The sequence below is a fragment of the Ascaphus truei genome, chromosome 13, assembly GCF_040206685.1.
Source record: "Ascaphus truei isolate aAscTru1 chromosome 13, aAscTru1.hap1, whole genome shotgun sequence".
NCBI classification, from domain to species: domain Eukaryota; kingdom Metazoa; phylum Chordata; class Amphibia; order Anura; family Ascaphidae; genus Ascaphus; species Ascaphus truei.
In genome coordinates, this window is record NC_134495.1 from 48,834,817 (window position 1) to 48,862,701 (window position 27,885).

Genomic DNA, 27,885 nt, shown 5'->3' on the forward strand with positions numbered 1-27,885 from the left:
ACAGTCTCTAATTGTATCCCAATTTCTGCATATAACCTTTCATAAAAATAACCCTCAATACCTACTTCCTCAACACCATCGTATGCCTTGATTATCGGCAAATTCACTTGCTATTTCTTTCCTAGTCACTTTCTATTTCACTTGTTATTATATTAACTTCTGTCCTGGCAATGGTAAAAATTAATGCAGCGAGACCCTTCTGTCCCTCAACAGAATTCTTTTGACCCATATTAACGTATACCAAAGAAAAAAAACTTGAATCACTTCAGCGGGTCCAACCCAGTCCTGATAAACCATATACTTTTATAACATGGATACAGATAAGACTTTCTAACCAGATATCCATGAACTCACTTGGTATGTTAATGACAAGACAGAGCAAATGTACAATCAGGGACCCGTCCTGCTCAGACAACAAAAATATTTATCACAACCCCGGACGGTCTGAGAACAATCCCTTTAAGCACACAAACACTCACCTTCATCACCAAAACACCAAAACTTTTAACGGGACTCTTACCTTAGCCCCTAACAACTCTTAACACTCTTACACTTTAAAATGAATACAGGAACAGAGAATAATACATTCAAGTGAAACTGCTAGGGATTCTTACTCGTCACATCAGATAAGACACCGTTCAAAAATCAGCTCCAAGCATCACTCAAAACAATTTAAACAGGCTGTTTGTCTAAAAAATGCAGATAGCCTTACCTTGATTCATATGAGCGCTCAGGTTTGAGTGATGGACGAGTGATTCATCCGGGTGCTCGATTCCGATGATATTGAGTCCCTATTCGGAATGCGCCATCTGAGAAAAGCGTAAATAAAAAATACAGTTTGAGGTTATTTTGAAACAGAATAACACGTGAATTTATTGATGTCAAGTGCACAACAGAGACAGCTTTTGAAAAAAAGCTCTCTTAACAATAAACACGGTATGCCATATATTTATACCCTAAATACTAAAAGTGTCCTCCCTCAATGGGGGCTTGTGCGTCACTAATATTACCTCATTTTTGTAATACATAACAATATTAAAGCCGATGTCATTTTGTAATACATAACAATATTGGATAACTGCCTGTCAGCTAAAAACCATTATGGGGTTAAATGGGATGTGCCTATTCTGCCACCTGGCATTTTGTATGAGAACCAGTTTCTCTGTAAGAATCTGAGCTTATCTCACGGGTTCTCACAACCTCTGGCCTGTTTACACTTTCAATTTGAAGCTGATTGGATGAGGAAGGATCAATAAAGTCAGCTAAGAGCAAAAACATTCCATTCTCTGCTTCACACATTTGTTTATACAGAAATGAAACACAAAAATTAAGACTCACAGAGACAAGACAAGATGGCGGATTGAAATATTCACACAAAATGGCTTCATCCTAAATGCTGTTATGTTGTTATGCCAGACCCCCTAATGTCTCAACTTTGTCACTTCATTTCAGCAATATTATTTTGTCAAGCTTTAATGTGGCCAGGTGGAGTCTAGTTAATTGCCTGTCTGCAATTAACCATCTCCATGCTGGATTTAGAGGCGGTTTCTCTCAAACAGTGATAAGTCCCTGTTACAGTCCCGAAAAAGATCATTGGATCTCGAAAGATCGCACAAGTAAAAGCATTTTGTTAGCCACAGAACGGTATCAACTATCTGTTTTTGATTATTAAGCTCGGCTAACACGGTACAGATACCTCTACACCAAAATATCTATATCTTTATATAGATCTCAAAACTGTTAAGCCTTCGACATCTGCCTCTCCTCCTGCCTTATCACTTCCTCTCACTCGCCTGCAAGACGTCTCCCGTGCCGTGCTCCCCCTCCCTCTGGCGTTCCCTACCACGCACAATCCGCCTCTCCTTCTGCCTTATCGCTTCCTCTCACTCGCCTGCAAGACGTCTCCCGTGCCGTGCTCCCCCTCCCTCTGGCGTTCCCTACCACGCAACATCAGCCTCTCCCCCAGTTTACAGATGTTTAAAACTAACCTTTTCAAGGAAGCGGATCTTGCATACCCCATAACATCCAATACCCCTCCCCTTCCAACTCTATTGTGACCAGCTGTGTGGCTGAACCAAAATCCATGCCAAGACCCCCTAACATACAAACCACAATAGATCCAGCTGTATAGGAGCAGGGCCCTCACTATATAGTGTAATCTCTCAGGGACAGGGCCCTCATTGTATATAGTGTAAGCACTCAGGGGCAGGGCCTCACTGTATAGTGTAAACTCTCAGGGGCAGGGCCCTCACTGTATAGTGTAATCTCTCAGGGGCAGGGCCCTCACTGTATAGTGTAATCTCTCAGGGGCAGGGCCTCACTGTATAGTGTAATCTCTCAGGGGCAGGGCCTCACTGTATAGTGTAATCTCTCAGGGGCAGGGCCTCACTGTATAGTGTAATCTCTCAGGGGCAGGGCCTCACTGTATAGTGTAATCTCTCAGGGGCAGGGCCTCACTGTATAGTGTAATCTCTCAGGGGCAGAGACTCACTGTATAGTGTAATCTCTCAGGGGCAGGGCCTTCACTGTATAGTGTAATCTCTTAGGGGCAGGGCCTCGCTGTATAGTGTAATCTCTCAGGGGCAGGGCCTCACTGTATAGTGTAATCTCTCAGGGGCAGGGCCTCACTGTATAGTGTAATCTCTCAGGGGCAGGGCCCTCACTGTATAGTGTAATCTCTCAGGGGCAGGGCCTCACTGTATAGTGTAATCTCTCAGGGGCAGGGCCTCACTGTATAGTGTAATCTCTCAGGGGCAGGGCCTCACTGTATTGCGTAATCTCTCAGGGGCAGGGCCTCACTGTATAGTGTAATCTCTCAGGGGCAGGGCCTCACTGTATAGTGTAATCTCTCAGGGGCAGGGCCTCACTGTATAGTGTAATCTCTCAGGGGCAGGGCCTCACTGTATAGTGTAATCTCTCAGGGGCAGGACCTCACTGTATAGTGTAATCTCTCAGGGGCAGGGCCCTCACTGTATAGTGTAATCTCTCAGGGGCAGGGCCTCACTGTATAGTGTAATCTCTCAGGGGCAGGGCCTCACTGTATAGTGTAATCTCTCAGGGGCAGGGCCTCACTGTATAGTGTAATCTCTCCGGGGCAGAGCCTCACTGTATAGTGTAATCTCTCAGGGGCAGGGCCCTCACTGTATAGTGTAATCTCTCAGGGGCAGGGCCTCACTGTATAGTGTAATCTCTCAGGAGCAGGGCCTCACTGTATAGTGTAATCTCTCAGGAGCAGGGCCTCACTGTATAGTGTAATCTCTCAGGGGCAGAGCCTCACTGTATAGTGTAATCTCTCAGGGGCAGGGCCTCACTGTATAGTGTAATCTCTCAGGGGCAGGGCCTCACTGTATATAGTGTAATCTCTCAGGAGCAGGGCCTCACTGTATAGTGTAATCTCTTAGGGGCAGGGCCTCACTGTATAGTGTAATCTCTCAGGAGCAGGGCCTCACTGTATAGTGTAATCTCTCAGGGGCAGAGCCTCACTGTATAGTGTAATCTCTCAGGGGCAGGGCCTCACTGTATAGTGTAATCTCTCAGGGGCAGGGCCTCACTATATAGTGTAATCTCTCAGGGGCAGGGCCTCACTGTATAGTGTAATCTCTCAGGGGCAGGGCCTCACTGTATAGTGTAATCTCTCAGGGGCAGGGCCTCACTGTATCGTGTAATCTCTCAGGGGCAGGGCCTCACTGTATAGTGTAATCTCTCAGGGGCAGGGCCTCACTGTATAGTGTAATCTCTCAGGGGCAGGCCCCTCACTGTATAGTGTAATCTCTCAGGGGCAGGGCCTCACTGTATAGTGTAATCTCTCAGGGGCAGGGCCTCACTGTATAGTGTAATCTCTCAGGGGCAGGGCCTCACTGTATAGTGTAATCTCTCAGGGGCAGGGCCTCACTGTATAGTGTAATCTCTCAGGGGCAGGGCCTCACTGTATAGTGTAATCTCTCAGGGGCAGGGCCTCACTGTATAGTGTAATCTCTCAGGAGCAGGACCTCACTGTATAGTGTAATCTCTCAGGGGCAGGGCCTCACTGTATAGTGTAATCTCTCAGGGGCAGGGCCTCACTGTATAGTGTAATCTCTCAGGGGCAGGGCCCTCACTGTATAGTGTAATCTCTCAGGGGCAGGGCCCTCACTGTATAGTGTAATCTCTCAGGGGCAGGGCCTCACTGAATAGTGTAATCTCTCAGGGGCAGAGCCTCACTGTATAGTGTAATCTCTCAGGGGCAGGGCCCTCACTGTATAGTGTAATCTCTCAGGAGCAGGGCCTCACTGTATAGTGTAATCTCTCAGGGGCAGGGCCCTCCTGTATATAGTGTAATCTCTCAGGAGCAGGGCCTCACTGTATAGTGTAATCTCTCAGGAGCAGGGCCTCACTGTATAGTGTAATCTCTCAGGAGCAAGGCCTCACTGTATAGTGTAATCTCTCAGGAGCAGGGCCTCACTGTATAGTGTAATCTCTCAGGAGCAAGGCCCTCACTGTATAGTTTAATCTCTCAGGGGCAGGGCCTCACTGTATAGTGTAATCTCTCAGCAGGGCAGGGCCTCACTGTATAGTGTAATCTCTCAGGGGCAGGGCCTCACTGTATAGTGTAATCTCTCAGGAGCAGGGCCTCACTGTATAGTGTAATCTCTCAGGAGCAGGGCCTCACTGTATAGTGTAATCTCTCAGGAGCAGGGCCTCACTGTATAGTGTAATCTCTCAGGGGCAGGGCCTCGCTGTATAGTGTAATCTCTCAGGGGCAGGGCCTCACTGTATAGTGTAATCTCTCAGGGGCAGGGCCTCACTGTATAGTGTAATCTCTCAGGGGCAGGGCCTCACTGTATAGTGTAATCTCTCAGGGGCAGGGCCTCACTGTATAGTGTAATCTCTCAGGGGCAGGGCCTCACTGTATAGTGTAATCTCTCAGGGGCAGGGCCTCACTGTATAGTGTAATCTCTCAGGGGCAGGGCCTCACTGTATAGTGTAATCTCTCAGGAGCAGGGCCTCACTGTATAGTGTAATCTCTCAGGGGCAGGGCCTCACTGTATAGTGTAATCTCTCAGGAGCAGGGCCTCACTGTATAGTGTAATCTCTCAGGGGCAGGGCCTCACTGTATAGTGTAATATCTCAGGGGCAGGGCCCTCAGTGTATGGTGTAATCTCTCAGGGGCAGGGCCTCACTGTATAGTGTAATCTCTCAGGAGCAGGGCCTCACTGTATAGTGTAATTTCTCAGGAGCAGGGCCTCACTGTATAGTATAATCTCTCAGGGGCAGGGCCTCACTGTATAGTGTAATCTCTCAGGAGCAGGGCCTCACTGTATAGTGTAATCTCTCAGGGGCAGGGCCTCACTGTATAGTGTAATCTCTCAGGAGCAGGGCCTCACTGTATAGTTTAATCTCTCGGGCAGGGCCTCACTGTATAGTTTAATCTCTCGGGCAGGGCCTCACTGTATAGTGTAATCTCTCAGGAGCAGGGCCTCACTGTATAGTGTAATCTCTCAGGAGCAGGGCCTCACTGTATAGTGTAATCTCTCAGGGGCAGGGCCTCACTGTATAGTGTAATCTCTCAGGAGCAGGGCCTCACTGTATAGTGTAATCTCTCAGGAGCAGGGCCCTCACTGTATAGTGTAATCTCTCAGGGGCAGGGCAGGCCCTCACTGTAAAGTGTAATCTCTCAGGAGCAGGGCCTCACTGTATAGTGTAATCTCTCAGGAGCAGGGCCTCACTGTATAGTGTAATCTCTCAGGAGCAGGGCATCACTGTATAGTGTAATCTCTCAGGAGCAGGGCCTCACTGTATAGTGTAATCTCTCAGGAGCAGGGCCTCACTGTATAGTGTAATCTCTCAGGGGCAGGGCCCTCACTGTATAGTGTAATCTCTCAGGGGCAGGGCCTCACTGTATAGTGTAATCTCTCAGGAGCAGGGCCTCACTGTATAGTGTAATCTCTCAGGAGCAGGGCCTCACTGTATAGTGTAATCTCTCAGGAGCAGGGCCTCACTGTATAGTGTAATCTCTCAGGAGCAGGGCCTCACTGTATAGTGTAATCTCTCAGGAGCAGGGCCTCACTGTATAGTGTAATCTCTCAGGAGCAGGGCCTCACTGTATAGTGTAATCTCTCAGGAGCAGGGCCTCACTGTATAGTGTAATCTCTCAGGAGCAGGGCCCTCACTGTATAGTGTAATCTCTCAGGAGCAGGGCCTCACTGTATAGTGTAATCTCTCAGGGGCAGGGCCTCACTGTATAGTGTAATCTCTCAGGGGCAGGGCCTCACTGTATAGTGTAATCTCTCAGGGGCAGGGCCCTCACTGTATAGTGTAATCTCTCAGGAGCAGGGCCCTCACTGTATAGTGTAATCTCTCAGGGGCAGGGCAGGGCCTCACTGTATAGTGTAATCTCTCAGGGGCAGGGCCCTCACTGTATAGTGTAATCTCTCAGGGACAGGGCCTCACTGTATAGTGTAATCTCTCAGGGGAAGGACCTCACTGTATAGTTTAATCTCTCAGGGGCAGGGCCTCACTGTATAGTGTAATCTCTCAGGGGCAGGGCCTCACTGTATAGTGTAATCTCTCAGGGGCAGGGCCCTCACTGTATAGTGTAATCTCTCAGGGGCAGGGCCTCACTGTATAGTGTAATCTCTCAGGGACAGGGCCTCACTGTATAGTGTAATCTCTCAGGGGCAGGGCCTCACTGTATAGTGTAATCTCTCAGGGGCAGGGCCTCACTGTATAGTGTAATCTCTCAGGGGCAGGGCCTCACTGTATAGTGTAATCTCTCAGGGGCAGGGCCCTCACTGTATAGTGTAATCTCTCAGCAGGGCAGGGCCTCACTGTATAGTGTAATCTCTCAGGGGCAGGGCCTCACTGTATAGTGTAATCTCTCAGGGGCAGGGCCTCACTGTATAGTGTATTCTCTCAGGGGCAGGGCCCTCACTGTATAGTGTAATCTCTCAGGAGCAGGGCCTCACTGTATAGTGTAATCTCTCAGGGGCAGGGCCTCACTGTATAGTGTAATCTCTCAGGGGCAGGGCCTCACTGTATAGTGTAATCTCTCAGGGGCAGGGCCTCACTGTATAGTGTAATCTCTCAGGGGCAGGGCCTCACTGTATAGTGTAATCTCTCAGGGGCAGGGCCTCACTGTATAGTGTAATCTCTCAGGAGCAGGGCCTCACTGTATAGTGTAATCTCTCAGGAGCAGGGCCTCACTGTATAGTGTAATCTCTCAGGAGCAGGGCCTCACTGTATAGTGTAATCTCTCAGGGGCAGGGCCTCACTGTATAGTGTAATCTCTCAGGGGCAGGGCCCTCACTGTATAGTGTAATCTCTCAGGGGCAGGGCCTCACTGTATAGTGTAATCTCTCAGGGGCAGGGCCTCACTGTATAGTGTAATCTCTCAGGGGCAGGGCCTCACTGTATAGTGTAATCTCTCAGGGGCAGGGCCTCACTGTATAGTGTAATCTCTCAGGGGCAGGGCCTCACTGTATAGTGTAATCTCTCAGGGGCAGGGCCTCACTGTATAGTGTAATCTCTCAGGAGCAGGGCCTCACTGTATAGTGTAATCTCTCAGGAGCAGGGCCTCACTGTATAGTGTAATCTCTCAGACAGCAGGGCCTCACTGTATAGTGTAATCTCTCAGGGGCAGGGCCTCACTGTATAGTGTAATCTCTCAGGGGCAGGGCCTCACTGTATAGTGTAATCTCTCAGGGGCAGGGCCCTCACTGTATAGTGTAATCTCTCAGGGGCAGGGCCTCACTGTATAGTGTAATCTCTCAGGGGCAGGGACCTCACTGTATATAGTGTAATCTCTCAGGAGCAGGGCCTCACTGTATAGTGTAATCTCTCAGACAGCAGGGCCTCACTGTATAGTGTAATCTCTCAGGGGCAGGACCTCACTGTATAGTGTAATCTCTCAGGGGCAGGGCCTCACTGTATCGTGTAATCTCTCAGGGGCAGGGCCTCACTGTATCGTGTAATCTCTCAGGGGCAGGGCCTCACTGTATAGTGTAATCTCTCAGGGGCAGGGCCTCACTGTATATAGTGTAATCTCTCAGGGGCAGGGCCTCACTGTATATAGTGTAATCTCTCGGGGCAGGGCCTCCTGTATCTGTTTGCGCTTGTCTGTCATTATCTGTGCGTCTCAGGTTATGGAATTGATGTCACTGTACCGCCCTGCGGAATATGTTGGCACGTTACAAATAAACAATAATAATTCAACACAAAAGGCTGATTCACATGGAACAGGTTCTGTGGGGCACGAAGGCCTCGCAGTGCCAAGTCATTTAGGCCGAGGCCTGGATTTGTGAGCATGCACAAAGTACAGATTATATAGAACACAGACAGAAAGCATCGAGCACACAGCTCTATAAAGGCGATTCTAGTGAGCACACATCTCTTTAAAGGCGATTCTAGTGAGCACACAGCTCTTTAAAGGCGATTCTAGTGAGCACACAGCTCTATAAAGGCGATTCTAGTGAGCACACAGCTCTATAAAGGCGATTCTAGTGAGCACACAGCTCTTTAAAGGCGATTCTAGTGAGCACACAGGTCTTTAAAGGCGATTCTAGTGAGCACACATCTCTTTAAAGGCGATTCTAGTGAGCACACAGCTCTTTAAAGGCGATTCTAGTGAGCACACAGCTCTTTAAAGGCGATTCTAGTGAGCACACAGCTCTTTAAAGGCGATTCTAGTGAGCACACAGCTCTTTAAAGGCGATTCTAGTGAGCACACAGCTCTTTAAAGGCGATTCTAGTGAGCACACTTGCGAATGAAATCTTGTAATAAAATGTATACAGTCCCTGGTGCTAGTGCTGCTCCCGAGATGGACTCAACCCAAGTCCATGAACGAGTATCAGAAACAGACGTTCAGGAGCGCACATAGATCCAGGTGCATATAGAAATAGAATAAAAATATATGGTGCAATACAGTATTGGTGATATAATTGAAATAATAAATGTTTAGGTCACTCGCATGGTCCGTGAATGGATTTAGGCAATGCGGTTATTCTGAGTAAACTCGCGTAGGCGTCCCGGCACTCGCGTAGGCGCCCCGGCACTCGCGTAGGCGCCCCGGCACTCGCGTAGGCGTCCCGGCACTCGCGTAGGCGTCCCGGCACTCGCGTAGGCGTCCCGGCACTCGCGTAGGCGTCCCGGCACTCGCGTAGGCGTCCCGGCACTCGCGTAGGCGTCCCGGCACTCGCGTAGGCGTCCCGGCACTCGCGTAGGCGCCCCGGCACTCGCGTAGGCGTCCCGGCACTCGCGTAGGCGTCCCGGCACTCGCGTAGGCGTCCCGGCACTCGCGTAGGCGTCCCGGCACTCGCGTAGGCGTCCCGGCACTCGCGTAGGCGTCCCGGCACTCGCGTAGGCGCCTCGGCACTCGCGTAGGCGTCCCGGCACTCGCGTAGGCGTCCCGGCACTCGCGTAGGCGCCCCGGCACTCGCGTAGGCGCCCCGGCACTCGCGTAGGCGCCCCGGCACTCGCCTAGTTGTGTTGGTCAGTGCGGTTGAAGAGAATAGGGGACAAAGGGAGGGGAATCCCACATAGAGGAGACACTGATAGTGCAGATTGCTTTATAATATAAAACCCAGTATATATAGGAAAATGCAAAGGTAAGTGTAGGGACCTCCCAGGGTCAGATTCCGGGGTAGATGCAGCCCCTCTCGGTATTCCAGCTGCCACGGCCGCTTTGCAAGGAAAGTTGGTGAAGCCCAGGGACAGAGGGACCAAATCACAGCTGGAAGTACTTCCAAAATGTCCACCAGCAACTGAGCAGTCCTCTGAACGTCTGTATAGATCCACCCCGAAAGGTGGAGCCACCTGGATCTGTTTGCGCTCCTGAATTTCTGTTTCTGCCTATAGATTATATAGGAATGTCCAACCTTTACACACAAATGAGTAAATGGGAGAGATATTTAGAGGGTTCCCCGTGGGAGAGCGGTGTGAGCGGGATCCTGAGACTCGCACAGACAGAGGGAGATGTGGCCTGGGACCAGCCTCACACCTGATGTATCTGTTCTCTTCGCAGGGAGATTGACGTCTGGTTCCCGCAGGTGGATCAACTAGAGGTTCCCTCGCTGTGGTGGGACACTGAGGCCGACAAGTCCCTGCTCATCGGCGTCTTCAAACACGGTGAGCTAACATTGCACCTGTGCGCAGGGCAGGCACTGCAGGGGTGGCCGTGCAATCTCACTGATATTACTCCTTTTATTCCCCCACGTGGTATACACCATAGGACCTGACCCAGCTCTCTCCCCCTGCAGGTTACGAGAAGTATAACACTATGCGCGCTGACCCCGCTCTCTGCTTCCTGGAGAAGGTAGGGGGTCCCGATGAACGAGCCATCGCAGCCGAGCATCACGCGCAGGACTTTGCGGAGATGCCCGAGGGGTGAGGACCATGCACATATGGTGGGAGGTTGGGGGAGGGGAGTGGGGGTAATTAGTTGCTGTGGTAGGCACTTCCTACCCTTACGCTGCTACTGCCTGTGATGAGTTGTCATGCTAATACCGACGCAGCAGTGAGGAGCCTGCGGGCTCTGTGCTGGGGGCGGCTGAGTTTAACCAACTTCTCATCCAGTGACTTCTGAGGCTAGCGAAAAGAAAGTGATCGGGTTTGGGCGGGGGGGCACCGGCAGAGTGTGTGTGTAACCGTAACCTCCCTTCTGTTACCCTCAGCGGAGACTTTGATCGGGACATAGAGGATCCAGAATACAGACCACTCCACGCACAGAAAGACCCTGAGGATGAGGTGAGCGCCGGGTGTGTACTTGCTGAGCACGAAGCCTGGCACTTTTGGCCACCTCTCTATATGACTTCTCTCTCCTCAGGTTGACTCCCTTATGATGGATGAGGAGATCTCTGTTGTGGATGGGGAAGATGGTGAGTGTTTGGAGGGAAGGAGGCTTCATGTTCACAATGAGGAACGTTAGGAGTAATCAAAGCCAATCAGGCTTGAAAGGAAGGTGTTTTCCAGTAAATGGGGGGTGGGGGGGGGGACGTGCGCCGTAATCCCATCACTGCAAGGGGTTAAGAACCTGGGCGCTGAGTTTAGATGAATCCCCAAAAGTTTGCTTTGACTATAAAATGTAAGCCGTCTATAAGGAAGTTAACAAACCTCTAACGTGTTTCACACCAAGTGGTGGTGGTGGGGGGGTGGGGTTTATCAATGAGGGACAGTTCTGGGCCGTGGGGTGAAGCTCTGCCGCGTACCGCTAAATCTGGATGTGGGGGGTGCAACCTGGCACTTGCAGGGCTGGACTTTGCACTAAGCACAATCCCCATTCTTCTCCTCTCCCTAGCGGTCCCCATGCCTAGCGGTACGTTCTGGCCCCCGGGCTCTGTCCTCACCGCCCGCCTGCGCCGGCTCGTCACTGCCTATCAGCGCAGCTACAAGCGCGAGCAGCTGAAGATGGAGGCGGCGGAGCGGGGGGATCGGCGCAGGAAGCGGTGCGAGGCGGCCTTCAAACTGAAAGAGATTGCACGCAGGGAAAAGCAGCAGAGGTGAGCGCTGGGGGCGGCCGGGCACATTACATAACAACCGCACTGTGGGGGCTCAGAATGGGGGCATCCACTCTCACGCTTCCTCAGCTCCCTCTGCCTCCCTCCCCTTTCGTGTCTCTCTCTCCCTCCCTCTGGATCAATAAGTAAGTATAGCTATAGAATAAAGTATCTGTTGTCTAAATTAAGCATAGGTTGAACTTGATGGACGTACGTCTTTTTTCAACCTCATCTCATCAACTCTGTAACTTGTTCCTCTCCGCCCAGCCCCCGCCTCCTTCCTCCTCTGTAACCTTTCTCCCTGCACCTCTCAGGTGGACACGTCGGGAGGCGTGTGACTTTTTCAGAGTGCTCTCTAGCTTCGGCGTGGAGTACGACCCCGATACGCAGCATTATGACTGGCAGAGATTCCGCGGCCTGGCGCGGCTAGACAAGAAGACGGACGACTCGCTGCTGAAATATTTCCATGGGTTCGTGGCCATGTGCCGGCAGGTGTGCCGCCTGCCCCCGGCCCTGGAGGACGGTGAGTGAGGGATTTATAAGCTGCCTCGCTCATGTGTGCAGCACGAAACATAGAAGCTGATATTTTTCCCCTCCCCCTCAATCTCATGACTTTATTTACCCGTTCCTCAGAACCTCCGGACCCATGTCTCTTCATCGAGCCCATCTCGGAGGAGCGAGCATCGCGCGCCCTGTTCCGCCTGGACCTCCTGCGCAGGGTGCGTGAGCAGGTCCTGTGTCACCCACTGCTTCTCGACCGCCTGTCATTGTGCCGGCCGGACCCGGAGCTTCCCGAGTGGTGGGAGAGCGGGCGGCATGATGGGGAGCTGCTGCAGGGGGCAGCACAGTACGGGCTTAGCCGTACCGACCTCACCCTTATGCCAGACCCCTCCTTCTCCTTCCTGCGCTGCCGGCTCGGCTACCTCCAGAGCAGAGGCATGACTGGCCTCTCCCGCCCCTCAACACCCACCACAGGTCCCACTCCACCTCCCACAGACCTCAAGCCCCCTCATCTCCTATCCCTCTCCTCATCAGTCAGCTCTTCCCCCGCTCCACGCAGATCCTCTTCCTGCTCATCCTCCTCTTCCTCATCCACCTCCGAGGGCTCATCTGACGAAAGCCACGTGGTGAAAGCAGCCAAACTGAACGGTGAGTGTGGGGAGTTCTTGTATCATAGTAGTTCATAAGCGACTTGAAAAAATTTTAAGTTAATAAGGCACCTGGACCCGATGGCATACATCCAAGAGTTTTCAAGGAGTTAAGCTCAGTAATTGCTAAACCATTATATTTAATATTCAAGGACTCCATTTGCACAGGCTCAGTACCACAAAATTGGCGTAAAGCAGATGTGGTGCCTATATTTAATAAGGCAACTAGATCACAACCGGTTAATTACAGACCTGTAAGCCTGACTTCAATAGTGGGGAAACTACTTGAAGGTTTAATACGGGATAATATTCAGGAATACCTAATGGAAAACAAAATTATTAGCAATAGTCAGCATGGATTTATGAAGGATAGATCATGCCAAACTAACCTTATTTGTTTCTTTGAGGAGGTAAGTAGGAATTTAGACCAGGGTAATGCAGTTGATGTGGTCTACTTAGATTTTGCAAAGACTTTTGATACGGTTTCACACAAGAGGTTGGTGTACAACATAAAGAAAATTGGACTCTGAATTGTGTTAGGTAATAGAATCAGAGCAGGATGTAATTTCTCTTCAGAAGGACTTGGAGAGACTGGAAACGTGGGCAGGTAAATGGCAGATGAGGTTTAATACAGATAAATGTAAGGTTATGCATTTGGGATGCAAGAATAAAAAGGCAACTAACAAATTAAATGGAGATATATTGGTGGAATCCTTGATGGAGAAGGATTTAGGAGTGCTTGTAGACAGCAGGCTTAGCAATAGTTCCCAATGTCAGGCAGTAACTGCAAAGGCAAACAAGATCTTATCTTGCATCAAACGGGCAATGGATGAAAGGGAAGTAAACATAATTATGCCCCTTTATAAAGCATTAGTAATACCTCGCTTTGAATATGGAGTACAATTTTGGGCACCAATCCTAAAAAAAGACATTATGGAACTAGAGAGAGTGCAAAAGAACTATTCATCCCACGGGCAGTACATAGGACTCGGGGCCATCCCTTAAGGTTGGAGGAATGGAGATTTCAACCTCAACAAAGGAAAGGGTTCTTTACAGTAAGGGCAGTTAAAATGTGGAATTCATTACTGTCACTGTAACTTATGACAAGATATAACAAACACCAAATATCTGGGTTGAACTGAACGAGGCTTAGATAATAAAATATATTTATTCCTTAAAAAGGTGAACACAGCAATATAGTACAATTAACAGGCAAGAAGGTAACACTTACTTAGGGTTGGGGAATGGAGAAGTATCAGCTAGCAATTCTCCAGCAATCCGGTGACATTCAAGATGAAATCGGAAGAACAAGAACTGTAGGGTTGACACAGTTTATATACCTTTGTAACCCTATTCTTAACATTGAATACAGACTATTGGTGAACAATTATCTGTATCCAATCCCTAACGTGGAAACACAGTTTAACCCATGCCCCCCAGCTAGTTAGTCCATGCGTACTGGGACTCTGAGGGTCTTATTTCTGTAGTCCCATAATTAAATCAGGGGCGACGACCAGTCTACCAGATGAAGTATCTGGCAGGATCTTCATTGTTTGTAGGTGTAGATATAACACTTACAAACCACTCCAGTTTGATGCTTCTCCGCCCTCAGGTAACAGTTAGAGTGGCAGAGTCTTTTGATCAGTACTTGGTTCCTAGACTTTGGGTCACCCCCCTGACCATTTGCATTCCTTTGTGTGAAGGAATCTGCGCAGGTTTTTATCCTCGCCTTGGAATACAATATTAAAGTTAAAACAGACATTATAATGAAACATGGGAACAGGGGAACATACATTTTCCTGACATGACAAGGTGTAAGCCACATTCCTGGACTGCAGTCCAGTTAACGCCTTGCTTCCCTGGTGAGGTCAGGGGGTGGCCATATGGGGTGCAACCCCTTTAATACCGGGCCAACCCCCCTCTCCCTCTACACCTCCCCTTCTTAATGTGTGACCTGTGGCCCACTGGCCTTAACGGGGAGTGGGGCACTGCTGGCACCCTTAACAAACTCAGTCTCAGAGGGATAGTCCTGACGTGAAAGTCCATCAGCATTGCTGTTTTCACTACCCTTTTTGTGCTGAATAGTAAACTCAAACTCTTGCAAGGCCAAGCTCCACCTTAGCAACTTGGCATTCTTCCCTGATGCCCTCTGCAGCCAACTCAGGGGGTTGTGATCTGTGAGGACCGTGAAAGCCCTTCCATACACATATGGCTGGAGTTTTTTGAGTGCCCACACAATGGCCAAGCACTCTTTCTCAATGGTGGCATAGGCCACTTCTCTGGGGAGTAGTTTTCAGCTGAGGTACACCACAGGGTGCTCTCTACCGTCGTCCCCCTCTTGGCTCAACACAGCCCCAATGCCATAGTCCGAGGCATCAGTCTGTATAAGGAAATGTTTGGTATAGTCTGGGGCAGCCAGTATGGGGGCCCCAGCAAGCGCAGTTTTCAGTGCCTGGAAAGCAGTTTCACAGACTGGAGTCCAGGTGATAAGCACAGGCAGTTGCTTCTTAGTCAAATCAGTCAGGGGTTTGGCCACGGTGCTGTACTGTGGGACAAACTTCCTATAGTACCCTGCGGTGCCCAAAAATGCCATGACCTGTTTCTTGGTTTTTGGAACAGGCCACTGAACTATGGCTTCTACCTTGGCTGGCTCTGGTTTGAGGTGCCCTCCACCCACCCTGTGCCCTAAGTACAGGACCTCTGCCATCCCTACCATACACTTAGTGGGTTTCAAGGTAAGCCCAGCCTCCATGATCTTTTCCAGCACCGCAGCTACATGTCCTATGTGGGATTCCCACGAATTACTAAAGACAGCAATGTAATCTAAGTAAGCCCTGGCATAGCTCTGCATCCCTTCCAGTAACCTATTGACCAGGCGTTGGAAGGTAGCCGGGGCATTCTTCATCCCAAATGGCATCACCAAAAACTCATAGAGGCCACTTGGAGTGATGAATGCTGACTTCTCCCTAGCCTCCAGGGTCAGTGGGATTTGCCAATAGCCTTTGCTCAAATCCATAGTGGTCAGATACTTTGCCCCCGCGAGTTCATCCAGTAACTCATCCATGCGGGGCATGGGGTAGGCATCCGACACGTCCCAGCGTTGAGCAAGCGGTAGTCCAGACAAAACCGGTTGGTCTTCTCCTTCTTAGGGACTAGGACTACCGGGCTTGCCCAAGGACTCTGGGATGGAGTAATTACCCCTAGGGTCAGCATCTCCTCTATCTCCCTTTCCATACTGGTCTTGACCTCTGCTGACCCTCTATAAGCGTACTTATACAGAGGCCGCAGGTCCCCTGTGAGCACTGGGTGTTTTGTGAGATGTGTGGTCCCTGGCATGTCAGTGAAGAGGGCCCTAAACTTAGCTAGCATGTCCCTGGCTTCTACCTGCTGCCTAGCACTCAACTGTGCCCCTATCTCTACCTGCTCCACAATGTTTCCCTGCCTAGCCTCCCTTAGGAGATAAGGCAGAGCATTGCTCACCGGATCCTCCAGCAGTGGGCTACAAATAGTCATTACTGCTCCCATACTCGGTGCTCTGTACTCTTTCAGCATATTGACGTGATATGTCTTATGCCTCTCAGGCTCTACCTGTACAACGTAGTTGTACTCATTCACCTTTCGGATAACCGGGTACGGTCCCGACCAGGCAGCCATCAACTTGTTCTCCCGAGTGGGTTTGAGAACAAGCACCTGCTGTCCTGGGATGAATTCCCTGCTACGGGCATTCCGGTCATACCATTGCTTTTGCTTGGTCTGAGCGGCCCTGAGGTGGTCCCATGAGCATCTCTAACTGGTCTCGGAGATCTACTACATACTGGATCTCGGAAGCATCAGTAGCAGTAGCCTCCCCTTCCCATCCCTCACGGAATAGGTCCAGAGGTCCACCTACCCTGCGGCCATATAGTAGCTCGAAGGGGGAGAAGCCTGTAGATTCCTGCGGTACCTCTCGGTATGCAAACAGCAAGTGCTCCAGGTGAATCTCCCAGTCTTTCCCCTCTGCCTCTATAAAGGTCCAAAGCATCTCTTCAGGGTACCGTTAAACCTCTCACATAATCCGTTTGCCTGGGGATGGTAAGGGGTAGTGCGCCGGTGCTGTACACCGCAGGAATCCCAGAGACAATGTAACAGTTCACTCATGAACTGCGACCCCTGATCAGTTAGGATCTCACTAGGGAAACCTACCCTAGAAAAAATGTTCAGCAAAGCTGCTGCCACTGTCTTGGCATTTATGGTGCCAAGCGCTACCGCCTCAGGGTACCGGGTGGCAAAATCCACCACCGTGAGGATGTAGCGCTTCCCTGACCTGCTAAGAATCATAAGGGGTCCTACAAGATCCATCGCTACTTTCTGGAAGGGTTCCCCTATTATCGGTAGGGGTTTCAGGGGTGCCTTCACACGGTCGCCCGCCTTACCCACTCGCTGGCAGGCATCACAAGAGCGGCAGAAAGTGCCCACATCTCAAGATGCCCCCGGCCAGTAGTAACGCTGTAATAACCGGGCTCGCGTTCTGTTGACCCCCTGATGTCCCGCTAACGGAAGAGTGAGCTACCCGTAACAGTTGCTGCCGGTACCCCTGGGGCACTACTAGCTGTCGCTTACCAGTCAATCCCTCCTCTATCCCTGGGTTCCATTCTCTATACAGGAGTCCCTTATCCCATAGGCAGTGCTCAGTGCCCTCCCCTGCCTGAGATTCGGACGCCCGAAGTCTCACGCCGGCCAGGGTAGGGCCTGTCTTCACTGCCTCCCTAAACTGGGCTCCTAATTCTGGCCACCCCCCAGTCATGTCATTGTCCGGAGAATGGGGAAGGGTGAGGGGAACAGTAAGTCAGTCGGTGGTTGCAACTGATCCTGGCTTACCTCCCCGGGCTCCTCTGCGCCCTCCGCTAACGTTGGTCCCAAAGGCTGGGGGACTGGCGGGGCCGCCATTGCCGCTGTCTTGCTCCGGGTAACCGCCGCCACTGCAGCGGGTTTGGGCACTCGGTCGCAGGTGCAGGTCATCGGACCCAGATCGTTGCCAAGAAGAACTTCAGCATCCAAACCGGGTAAAACCCAGACATCCCGCACACCCTGGCCCTCCCCCCAATCCAAAAAGATTCTGGCCACTTGCAGGAAACGTGGCTCTCCGTCGGCCACAGTGATCTGTATCCCAGGGCCTGGGAGTAATTCCTCTGGCCGGACCATATCAGGTCGGACCAGGGTCACTGCAGCTCCTGAATCCATCAAGCCGACTGCTTGCCGGTCACCGACTGTGACCGGGGTGAGATGTCTGCTCCGGCCGTCCATCTGCTGCAGGTCCGCGCTGAGATGTCCTCCGCTCCTGGCTGTAGGCACCGATGAAACCGGGACAGGTGTGTCATGGGACGTCTCGCTGGGAGTTGGTTCCATGACCGGTTCGGAGTCTTTGGTGAAAGCCACCCGCACGCGGGCTACCTGCTTCGCAGCTGGGGTGCGTTGCCCCTGATGGTGTCCGCCGGAACGCAGGGGTTCCGGGCAATCTGGTCTGATGTGACCAGGGCAGTTGTAGCACCGGCGCTCGTGCCGGAGCTCCCCTGCCTTCGGTGGACTGCTGCCTGCAGGCGGCCTCTGAGTCCATTGGGGGGTATTGGCAGACTTTTTGGCCGGTGCCACCGCCGCCTTGACTACTGCTTTGGCGGACATCAGGGCTCGGCTGGCCACATAGTCGTCTGCAAGTCACGCCGCCTCCTGGTAAGTCTTGGGCTTCTTGTCGTACACCCAAGCCCTCACTGCCGGCGGGCACTACTGCATGAGCTGCTCCTGAAAGATGAGGTCCAGCAGGCGTTGGTAAGTCCGTGCCTCATAGCCCTCCACCCAGCGTATCCCGTACAAAGCCATGGGGGTCACGTAGGTAACATAGGACTCCTGGGGCTGCCTCTCTTCCTGCCGGAATTTACACCGGTAGGCTTCAGGGGTGAAACCGTACTGAAACAATAACAGTTCTTTCAGGTGTTCATAGTCATCAGCATAGTCATCTGGAAGCGCCATCATCGCCTGCTTAGCCAAGCCGGACAGTAAGGGGTCCAAACGTGCAACCCTATGCTGGGGAAGCACTTTGTACCACCGACACTGGGTCTCAAAGTTCTTTAGAAAACTGTCGATCTGATCAGTACCTTCCACGAACTTGGTGAGACTGTGCTGATCCAGTTTGAGTTCATCTTTGTTGGGTTGGACAGGGGGGCAATAAGCGGGTCTGTTCACTGCCTTAGTGATAAACTGCAGCCGCTCCTCCGGTGTCCCCGTCACCCCACGCAGTAATCAGTGCCAACATTTCAGGGGTGAACGGACTGGTAGCCGCAGCAACCAGTACCCCTCCTGTTGCACTGCTCCCGGGAGGTGCACTCGTTCCCTCCCTGAGATTCCGCTGCCCCGGCACTGGGTTCCTTCCCTGATCTCCGGGTGGCTGTATAAGGGCAAGCTGAGCCGTATCCTGAGGCTCTGCAAGCCGGGCAGCCTGGTTCTCATAGGGCAGTCCATATTCACGGCACTTGTCTTTCAGCTGAGCTCGGGTCCTCATGTTGGATGAGCCTTCAGCCTCACTCATGGTTCACGGTCGCAGCAGTGAGGTGGTGTTACAACTTGTGTTAACTGTTGCACTACTGTGTGTTCAATATCTTTAGTCCCAGGAACTCGCAATTCCTTTCGAGTTCCCACTATATTATAGGGTCCCGCAGTACACTGTAATATAGGTTCAGTTCAATCCCACCGCTGCCACCAGTTAATTATATGCTTGTCACGGTAACTTATGACAAGATATAACAAACACCAAATATCTGGGTTGAACTGAACGAGGCTTAGATATAATAAAATATATTTATTCCTTAAAAAGGTGAACACAGCAATATAGTACAATTAACAGATAAGAAGGTAACACTTACTTAGGGTTGGGGAATGGAGAAGTATCAGCTAGCAATTCTCCAGCAATCCGGTGACATTCAAGATTAAATCAGAAGAACAAGAACTGTAGGGTTGACACCGTTTATATACCTTTGTAACCCTATTCTTAACATTGAATACAGACTATTGGTGAACAATTATCTGTATCCAATCCCTAACGTGGAAACACAGTTTAACCCATGCCCCCCAGCTAGTTAGCCCATGCGTACTGGGACTCTGAGGGTCTTATTTCTGTAGCCCCATAATTAAATCAGGGGCGACGACCAGTCTACCAGATGAAGTATCTGGCAGGATCTTCATTGTTTGTAGGTGTAGATATAACACTTACAAACCACTCCAGTTTGATGCTTCTCCGCCCTCAGGTAACAGTTAGAGTGGCAGAGTCTTTTGATCAGTACTTGGTTCCTAGACTTTGGGTCGCCCCCCTGACCATTTGCATTCCTTTGTGTGAAGGAATCTGCGCGGGTTTTTATCCTCGCCTTGGAATACAATATTAAAGTTAAAACACAGACATTATAATGAAACATGGGAACAGGGGAACATACAGTTTCCTGACATGACAGGGTGTAAGCCACATTCCTGGAACGCAGTCCAGTTAACCCGTTGCCTCCCTTGTGAGGTCAGGGGGTGGCCATATGGGGTGCAACCCCTTTAGTACTGGGCCAACCCCCCTCTCCCTCTACAATTACCCATGGACACTGTGATGGCAGATACAATAGATTTGTTCAATAAAAGGTTGGGCATCTTTCTAGATGGGAAAGGTATACAGGGATATACCAAAAAAGTATACATGGAAAGGATGTTGATGCAGTGATTAATCCGATTGCCAATTCTTGGAGTCAGGAAGGAATGAATTTTTCCCCATATGAGATATCATTGGATGATATGTCTCTGGGTTTTTTTGTTTGCTTTCCTCTGGATCAATAAGTAAGTATAGATATAGGATAAAGTATCTGTTGTCTAAATTTAGCATAAGTTGAACTTGATGGACCTATGTCTTTTTGAACCTCATCTACTATGTAACTATGTAACTATGTAACTATGTAGCTATGTAGCTATGTAAGCTGTCTGTAGTGATTTCTATCATATGTCTTCTGTTCTCGGGCCCTGTCTGAGACGCTCTCTCAGTCCGTCTGTGTCTCTCAGCAGGTCTCACACACTCTCGCCTGTTCGACGAGGAAAGCCGTCTCTCACTTACCGCCTCCCCTGTCGACCTCACCACGGAGGACAGTACTCAGACGCTGGAGATGCCACGGAGTGCAGACTGGCCAAAGGTAAAACGCACAGGGGACTAAACCGTCCGGGTGCAGCGCGTGCGAGGGGAAAGCGACGCTCTGCAGGGGGCTGGGAGGGGAAAGCGATGCTCTGCAGGGGGCTGGGAGGGGAAAAGCGATGCTCTGCAGGGGGCTGGGAGGGGTGATCGGAAAGCGACGCTCTGCAGGGGGCTGTAAGGGGCACGAGGGGGAAAGCGCCGCTCTGCAGGGGGCTGGGAGGGGCGAGGGGAAAGCGATGCTCTGCAGGGGGCTGGGAGGGGAAAGCGATGCTCTGCAGGGGGCTGGGAGGGGCGATGGGAAAGCGACGCTCTGCAGGGGGCTGGGAGGGGCGAGGGGAAAGCGATGCTCTGCAGGGGGCTGGGAGGGGCGAGGGGAAAGCGAGGCTCTGCAGGGGGCTGGGAGGGGCGAGGGGAAAGCGACGCTCTGCAGGGGGCTGGGAGGGGAAAGCGACGCTCTGCAGGGGGCTGGGAGGGGAAAGCGCCGCTCTGCAGGGGGCTGGGAGGGGCGAGGGGAAAGCGACGCTCTGCAGGGGGCTGGGAGGGGCGAGGGGAAAGCGACGCTCTGCAGAGGGCTGGGAGGGGCGAGGGGAAAGCGCCGCGCTGGGAGGGGCGAGGGGAAAGCGATGCTCTGCAGGGGGCTGGGAGGGGCGAGGGTAAAGAGACGCTCTGCAGGGGGCTGGGAGGGGCGAGGGGAAAGAGACGCTCTGCAGGGGGCTGGGAGGGGCGAGGGGAAAGCGATGCTCTGCAGGGGGCTGGGAGGGGCGAGGGAAAGCGACGCTCTGCAGGGGGCTGGGAGGGGCGAGGGGAAAGAGGAGGGGCGAGGGGAAAGATGCTCTGCAGGGGGCTGGGAGGGGCGAGGGGAAAGCGATGCTCTGCAGGGGGCTGGGAGGGGCGAGGGGAAAGCGATGCTCTGCAGGGGGCTGGGAGGGGCGAGGGGAAAGCGATGCTCTGCAGGGGGCTGGGAGGGGCGAGGGGAAAGCGATGCTCTGCAGGGTGCTGGGAGGGGCGAGGGGAAAGCGACGCTCTGCAGGGGGCTGGGAGGGGCGAGGGGAAAGCGACGCTCTGCAGGGGGCTGGGAGGGTCGAGGGGAAAGCGACGCTCTGCAGGGGGCTGGGAGGGTCGAGGGGGAAAGCGACGCTCTGCAGGGGGCTGGGAGGGGCGAGGGGAAAGCGACGCTCTGCAGGGGGCTGGGAGGGGCGAGGGGAAAGCGACGCTCTGCAGGGGGCTGGGAGGGGTGACAGGAAAGCGACGCTCTGCAGGGGCTGCCAGGGGAAAGCGACGCTCTGCAGGGGGCAGCCAAGGGAAAGCGACGCTCTGCAGGGGGCAGCCAGGGGAAAGCGACGCTCTGCAGGGGGGCTGCCAGGGGAAAGCGACGCTCTGCAGGGGGGCTGCCAGGGGAAAGCGTTGCTCTGCAGGGGGCTGCCAGGGGAAAGCGACGCTCTGCAGGGGGCTGCGAGGGGAAAGCGACGCTCTGCAGGGGGGCTGCCAGGGGAAAGCGTTGCTCTGCAGGGGGGCTGCCAGGGGAAAGCGTTGCTCTGCAGGGGGCTGCCAGGGGAAAGCGACGCTCTGCAGGGGGCTGCCAGGGGAAAGCGATGCTCTGCAGGGGGCTGTGAGGGGAAAGCGACGCTCTGCAGGGGGCTGAGAGGGGGAAAGCGACGCTCTGCAGGGGGCTGAGAGGGGAAAGCGACGCTCTGCAGGGGGCTGTGAGGGGGAAAGCGACGCTCTGCAGGGGGCTGTGAGGGGAAAGCGACGCTCTGCAGGGGGCTGAGAGGGGGAAAGCGACGCTCTGCAGGGGGCTGTGAGGGGAAAGCGACGCTCTGCAGGGGGCTGTGAGGGGAAAGCGACGCTCTGCAGGGGGCTGTGAGGGGAAAGCGACGCTCTGCAGGGGGCTGTGAGGGGAAAGCGACGCTCTGCAGGGGGCTGTGAGGGGAAAGCGACGCTCTGCAGGGGGGCTGTGAGGGGAAAGCGACGCTCTGCAGGGGGCTGTGAGGGGAAACCGACGCTCTGCAGGGGGCTGTTAGCGGCCTTGGATGGCATGGGATGAGCGATGCTCTGCAGTGGGGCTCAGCACGGTGAGAGCGACGCTCTGCAGTGGAAGCAATTGTTTCTCTCATCTCAGGACCGGGTACTGATCTGCCGGATCGAGCAGGTTTGCAATGCGGTGCTGACGGGAAAGTGGGCGTTGCCCCGGCGGATTTCAGACCCGCTCAGCGACAGCCCCGACAGCCTATCGCCAACCCCCGAGGAGCGCAGCCCCGCCCCCTTCACACACATACGCCCTACCGCCGACCCGAAGGAGTTCACCGTCCAGATCAAGAGCGTACGTCCGTGGAATTCCCGACTCCTCTCTCTCACCCGTTACCGCCCCATATCCGTTACCGCCCCTCTTCCTACTGCCCTGTTTTCCCCTCTTCCTACTGCCCTGTTTTCCCCTCTTCCTACTGCCCTGTTTTCCCCTCCCCCTACTGCCCTGTTTCCCCCTCTTCCTACTGCCCTGTTTTCCCCTCCCCCTACTGCCCTGTTTTCCCCTCCCCCTACTGCCCTGTTTTCCCCTCTCCCTACTGCCCTGTTTTCCCCTCTCCCTACTGCCCTGTTTTCCCCACCCCCTTACTGCCCCCTTACTCCCTTACTCCTCCCCTCCCCCCCTTACTCCTCCCCTCCCCCCCCTTACTCCTCCCCTCCCCCTTACTCCCGTCCCTCTCCCGTACCCGTCCGCTCACCTTACTCCCGTCCCTCTCCCCTTACTCCCGTCCCTCTCCCCTTACTCCCGTCCCTCTCCCTTACTCCCGTCCCTCCCTCTCCCCCTTACTCCCTTCCTCCTCCCCTTACTCCTCCCCTTACTCCCCTTCCTCCTCCCCCTCCAATCCTCCCGTCCATCTCCCCCCTAAGAGCAACCAACGCAACGACCAACAACACCGACATAAGTCAGACACAATAAGGCAAGAAGCACCAACCTAACGAAGAACTGTAGAAACCGCTCTCCTTACTCCCCCCTCCTTCTCCTTACTCCCCCCTCCTTCTCCTTACTCCCCCCCCTCCTTCTCCTTACCCTCCCCCCTCCTCCTACTCCCCCCCCCTCTCCTTACTCCCCCCTCCCTCTCCTTACTCCCCCTCCTTCTCCTTACTCCCCCCCTCCTTCTCCTTACCCCCCCCCCTTCCTCCTTACTCCCCCCTCCTCTCCTTACTCCCCCTCCTTCCTTCTCCTTACTCCCCCCTCCTCCTTACTCCCCCCCTCCTCCTTACTCTCCCCCCTCCTTCCTCCTTACTCCCCCCCTCCTTCTCCTTACTCCCCCCCTCCTTCTCCTTACTCCCCCCCTCCTTCTCCTTACTCCCCCCCTCCTTCTCCTTACTCCCCCCCTCCTTCTCCTTACTCCCCCCCCTCCTTCTCCTTACTCCCCCCCTCCTTCTCCTTACTCCCCCCTCCTTCTTCTCCTTACCCCCCCTCCTTCTTCTCCTTACCCCCCCTCCTTCTCCTTACCCCCCTCCTTCTCCTTACATTCCCATCCCTCTCCCCTTACTCCCCTTCCTCTCCCCTTCCTCCCCTTCCTCCTCCCCTTACTCCCCTTCCTCCTCCCCTTACTCCCTTCCTCCTCCCCCCCCATCCTCCCGTCCATCTCCCCTTACTCCCCCCCTCCTTCTCCTTACTCCCCCCCTCCTCCTTACTCCCCCCTCCTTCTGCTTACTCCCCCCTCCTTCTCCTTACTCCCCCCTCCTTCTCCTTACTCCCCCCCTCCTTCTCCTTACTCCCCCCCTCCTTCTCCTTACTCCCCCCCTCCTTCTCCTTACCTTTCCTCCCTCTCCTTACTCCCCCCGTCCTCCTTACTCCCCCCTCCTTCCTTCTCCTTACTCCCCCCTCCTCCTTACTCCCCCCTCCTTCTCCTTACTCCCCCCCTCCTCCTTACTCCCCCCCTCCTTCTCCTTACCCCCCCCCTCCTTCTCCTTACTCCCCCCCTCCTTCTCCTTACTCCCCCCCCTCCTTCTCCTTACTCCCCCCCCTCCTTCTCCTTACTCCCCCCCCTCCTTCTCCTTACTCCCCCCCTCCTTCTCCTTACTCCCCCCTCCTTCTCCTTACCCCCCCTCCTTCTCCTTACTCCCCCCTCCTTCTCCTTACTCACCCCCTCCTTCCTTCTCCTTACTCCCCCCTCCTCCTTACTCCCCCCGCCTTCTCCTTACTCCCCCCTCCTTCCTTCTCCTTACTCCCCCCTCCTTCCTTCTCCTTACTCCCCCCTCCTCCTTACTCCCCCCTCCTTCTCCTTACTCCCCCCTCCTTCTCCTTACTCCCCCCCTCCTTCTCCTTACTCCCCCCCTCCTTCTCCTTACTCCCCCCCTCCTTCTCCTTACTCCCCCCCTCCTTCTCCTTACTCCCCCCCTCCTTCTCCTTACTCCCCCCCTCCTTCTCCTTACTCCCCCCGCCTTCTCCTTACTCCCCCCCCTCCTCCTTACTCCCCCCCCTCCTTCTCCTTACTCCCCCCTCCTTCTCCTTACCCCCCTCCTTCTCCTTACTCCCCCCTCCTTCTCCTTACTCCCCCCTCCTTCTCCTTACTCACCCCCTCCTTCCTTCTCCTTACTCCCCCCCTCCTCCTTACTCCCCCCCCTCCTCCTTACTCCCCCCTCCTTCTCCTTACTCCCCCTCCTTCTCCTTACTCCCCCCTTCCTTCTCCTAACTCCCCCCCCTCTCCTAACACCCCCCCCCCTTCTCCTAACTCCCCCTCCTTCTCCTTACCCCCCCTCCTTCTCCTTAACCCCCCATCCTTCTCCTTACCCCCCCCTCCTCCTTCTCCTTACCCCCCCCTCCTTCTCCTTACTCCCCCCACCTCCTTCTCCTTACTCCCTCCCCTCCTTCTCCTTACTCCCCTCCCCTCCTTCTCCTTACTCCCTCCCCTCCTTCTCCTTACTCCCCCCCTCCTCCTTACTCCCCCCTCCTTCCTTCTCCTTAACCCCCCTCATTCTCCTTACTCCCCCCCTCATTCTCCTTACTCCCCCCCACATTCTCCTTACCCCCCCTCCTTCTCCTTACTCCCCCCCTCCTTCTCCTTACTCCCCCCCTCCTTCTCCTTACTCCCCCTCCTTCTCCTTACTCCCCCCCCCTCCTTCTCCTTACTCCCCCCCTCCTTCTCCTTACTCCCCCCCCTCCTTCTCCTTACTACCCCCCCTACTTCTCCTTACTCCCCCCTCCTTCTCCTTACCCCTCCTCCTTCTCCTTACTCCCCCCTCCTTCTCCTTACTCACCCCCCTCCTTCCTTCTCCTTACTCCCCCCCCCTCCTCCTTACTCCCCCCCTCCTTCTCCTTACTCCCCCTCCTTCTCCTTACTCCCCCCTTCCTTCTCCTAACTCCCCCCCTTCTCCTAACTCCCCCTCCTTCTCCTTACCCCCCCTCCTTCTCCTTAACCCCCCTCCTTCTCCTACCCCCCCCCTCCTCTTCTCCTTACCCCCCTCCTTCTCCTTACTCCCCCCCCACCTCCTTCTCCTTACTCCCTCCCCTCCTTCTCCTTACTCCCTCCCCTCCTTCTCCTACTCCCCCCCTCCTCCTTACTCCCCCCCTCCTTCCTTCTCCTTAACCCCCCCTCATTCTCCTTACTCCCCCCCTCATTCTCCTTACTCCCCCCCACATTCTCCTTACTCCCCCCCTCATTCTCCTTACTCCCCCCTCCTTCTCCTCCTTACCCCCCTCCTTCTCCTCCTTACCCCCCTCCTTCTCCTCCTTACCCCCTCCTTCTCCTTACCCCCCCCCCTTCTTCTCCTTACCCCTCCTCCTTCTCCTTACCCCTCCCTCCTTCTCCTTACCCCCCCTCCTTCTCCTTACCCCCCCCTCTTCTCCTTACTCCCCCTCCTTCTTCTCCTTACCCCCCCACCTTCTCCTTACCCCCCCCTCCTTCTCCTTACCCCCCCTCCTTCTCCTTACCCCCCTCCTCCTCCTTACCCCCCCTCCCTTCTCCTTTCTCCCCCCCTCCTTCTCCTTACTCCCCCCCTCCTTCTCCTTACTCCCCCCACCTCCTTCTCCTTACTCCCCCCCTCCTTCTCCTTACTCCCCCCCTCCTTCTCCTTACTCCCCCCTCCTTCTCCTTACTCCCCCCCCTCCTTCTCCTTACTCCCCCCCCCTCCTTCTCCTTACTCCCCCCCCTCCTTCTCCTTACTACCCCCCCTACTTCTCCTTACTCCCCCCTCCTTCTCCTTACCCCTCCTCCTTCTCCTTACTCCCCCCTCCTTCTCCTTACTCACCCCCTCCTTCCTTCTCCTTACTCCCCCCCTCCTCCTTACTCCCCCCTCCTTCTCCTTACTCCCCCTCCTTCTCCTTACTCCCCCCTTCCTTCTCCTAACTCCCCCCCTTCTCCTAACTCCCCCTCCTTCTCCTTACCCCCCCTCCTTCTCCTTAACCCCCCTCCTTCTCCTTACCCCCCCCTCCTCCTTCTCCTTACCCCCCTCCTTCTCCTTACTCCCCCCACCTCCTTCTCCTTACTCCCTCCCCTCCTTCTCCTTACTCCCTCCCCTCCTTCTCCTTACTCCCCCCTCCTCCTTACTCCCCCCTCCTTCCTTCTCCTTAACCCCCCCTCATTCTCCTTACTCCCCCCCTCATTCTCCTTACTCCCCCCCACATTCTCCTTACTCCCCCCCTCATTCTCCTTAGTCCCCCCTCCTTCTCCTCCTTACCCCCCTCCTTCTCCTCCTTACCCCCCTCCTTCTCCTCCTTACCCCCCCTCCTTCTCCTTACCCCCCCCCTTCTTCTCCTTACCCCTCCTCCTTCTCCTTACCCTCCTCCTTCTCCTTACCCCCCCTCCTTCTCCTTACCCCCCCCTCCTTCTCCTTACCCCCCCCCTCCTTCTCCTTACTCCCCCCTCCTTCTTCTCCTTACCCCCCCCTCCTTCTCCTTACCCCCCCTCCTTCTCCTTACCCCCCCCTCCTTCTCCTTACCCCCCTCCTCCTCCTTACCCCCCCTCCTTCTCCTTTCTCCCCCCCTCCTTCTCCTTACTCCCCCCCCTCCTTCTCCTTACTCCCCCCACCTCCTTCTCCTTACTCCCCCCCTCCTTCTCCTTACTCCCCCCCTCCTTCTCCTTACTCCCCCCCCCATCCTTCTCCTTACTCCCA

General features: G+C 54.0%; 1 protein-coding gene and 1 non-coding gene across 2 annotated transcripts in view; both read left to right on the forward strand.

Annotated features, from left to right (window-relative positions):
* The window catches only part of LOC142464662 (chromodomain-helicase-DNA-binding protein 8-like), a 55,560-nt gene that overhangs the window by 26,065 nt on the left and 1,610 nt on the right, over window positions 1-27,885 (forward strand). Inside the window, exons 9-17 of the mRNA XM_075568020.1 lie at window positions 9,999-10,102; window positions 10,234-10,360; window positions 10,648-10,720; window positions 10,800-10,851; window positions 11,271-11,472; window positions 11,784-11,992; window positions 12,103-12,618; window positions 20,679-20,803; window positions 22,922-23,245. Of these exons, the coding sequence (XP_075424135.1) occupies window positions 9,999-10,102; window positions 10,234-10,360; window positions 10,648-10,720; window positions 10,800-10,851; window positions 11,271-11,472; window positions 11,784-11,992; window positions 12,103-12,618; window positions 20,679-20,803; window positions 22,922-23,245 (1,732 nt within the window). The remainder of the gene's footprint in view (window positions 1-9,998; window positions 10,103-10,233; window positions 10,361-10,647; window positions 10,721-10,799; window positions 10,852-11,270; window positions 11,473-11,783; window positions 11,993-12,102; window positions 12,619-20,678; window positions 20,804-22,921; window positions 23,246-27,885) is intronic.
* On the forward strand, window positions 10,453-10,564 carry LOC142465318 (small nucleolar RNA U6-53/MBII-28). Its single transcript, XR_012787847.1, has one exon. It is a non-coding gene; the product is annotated as a small nucleolar RNA U6-53/MBII-28 (small nucleolar RNA).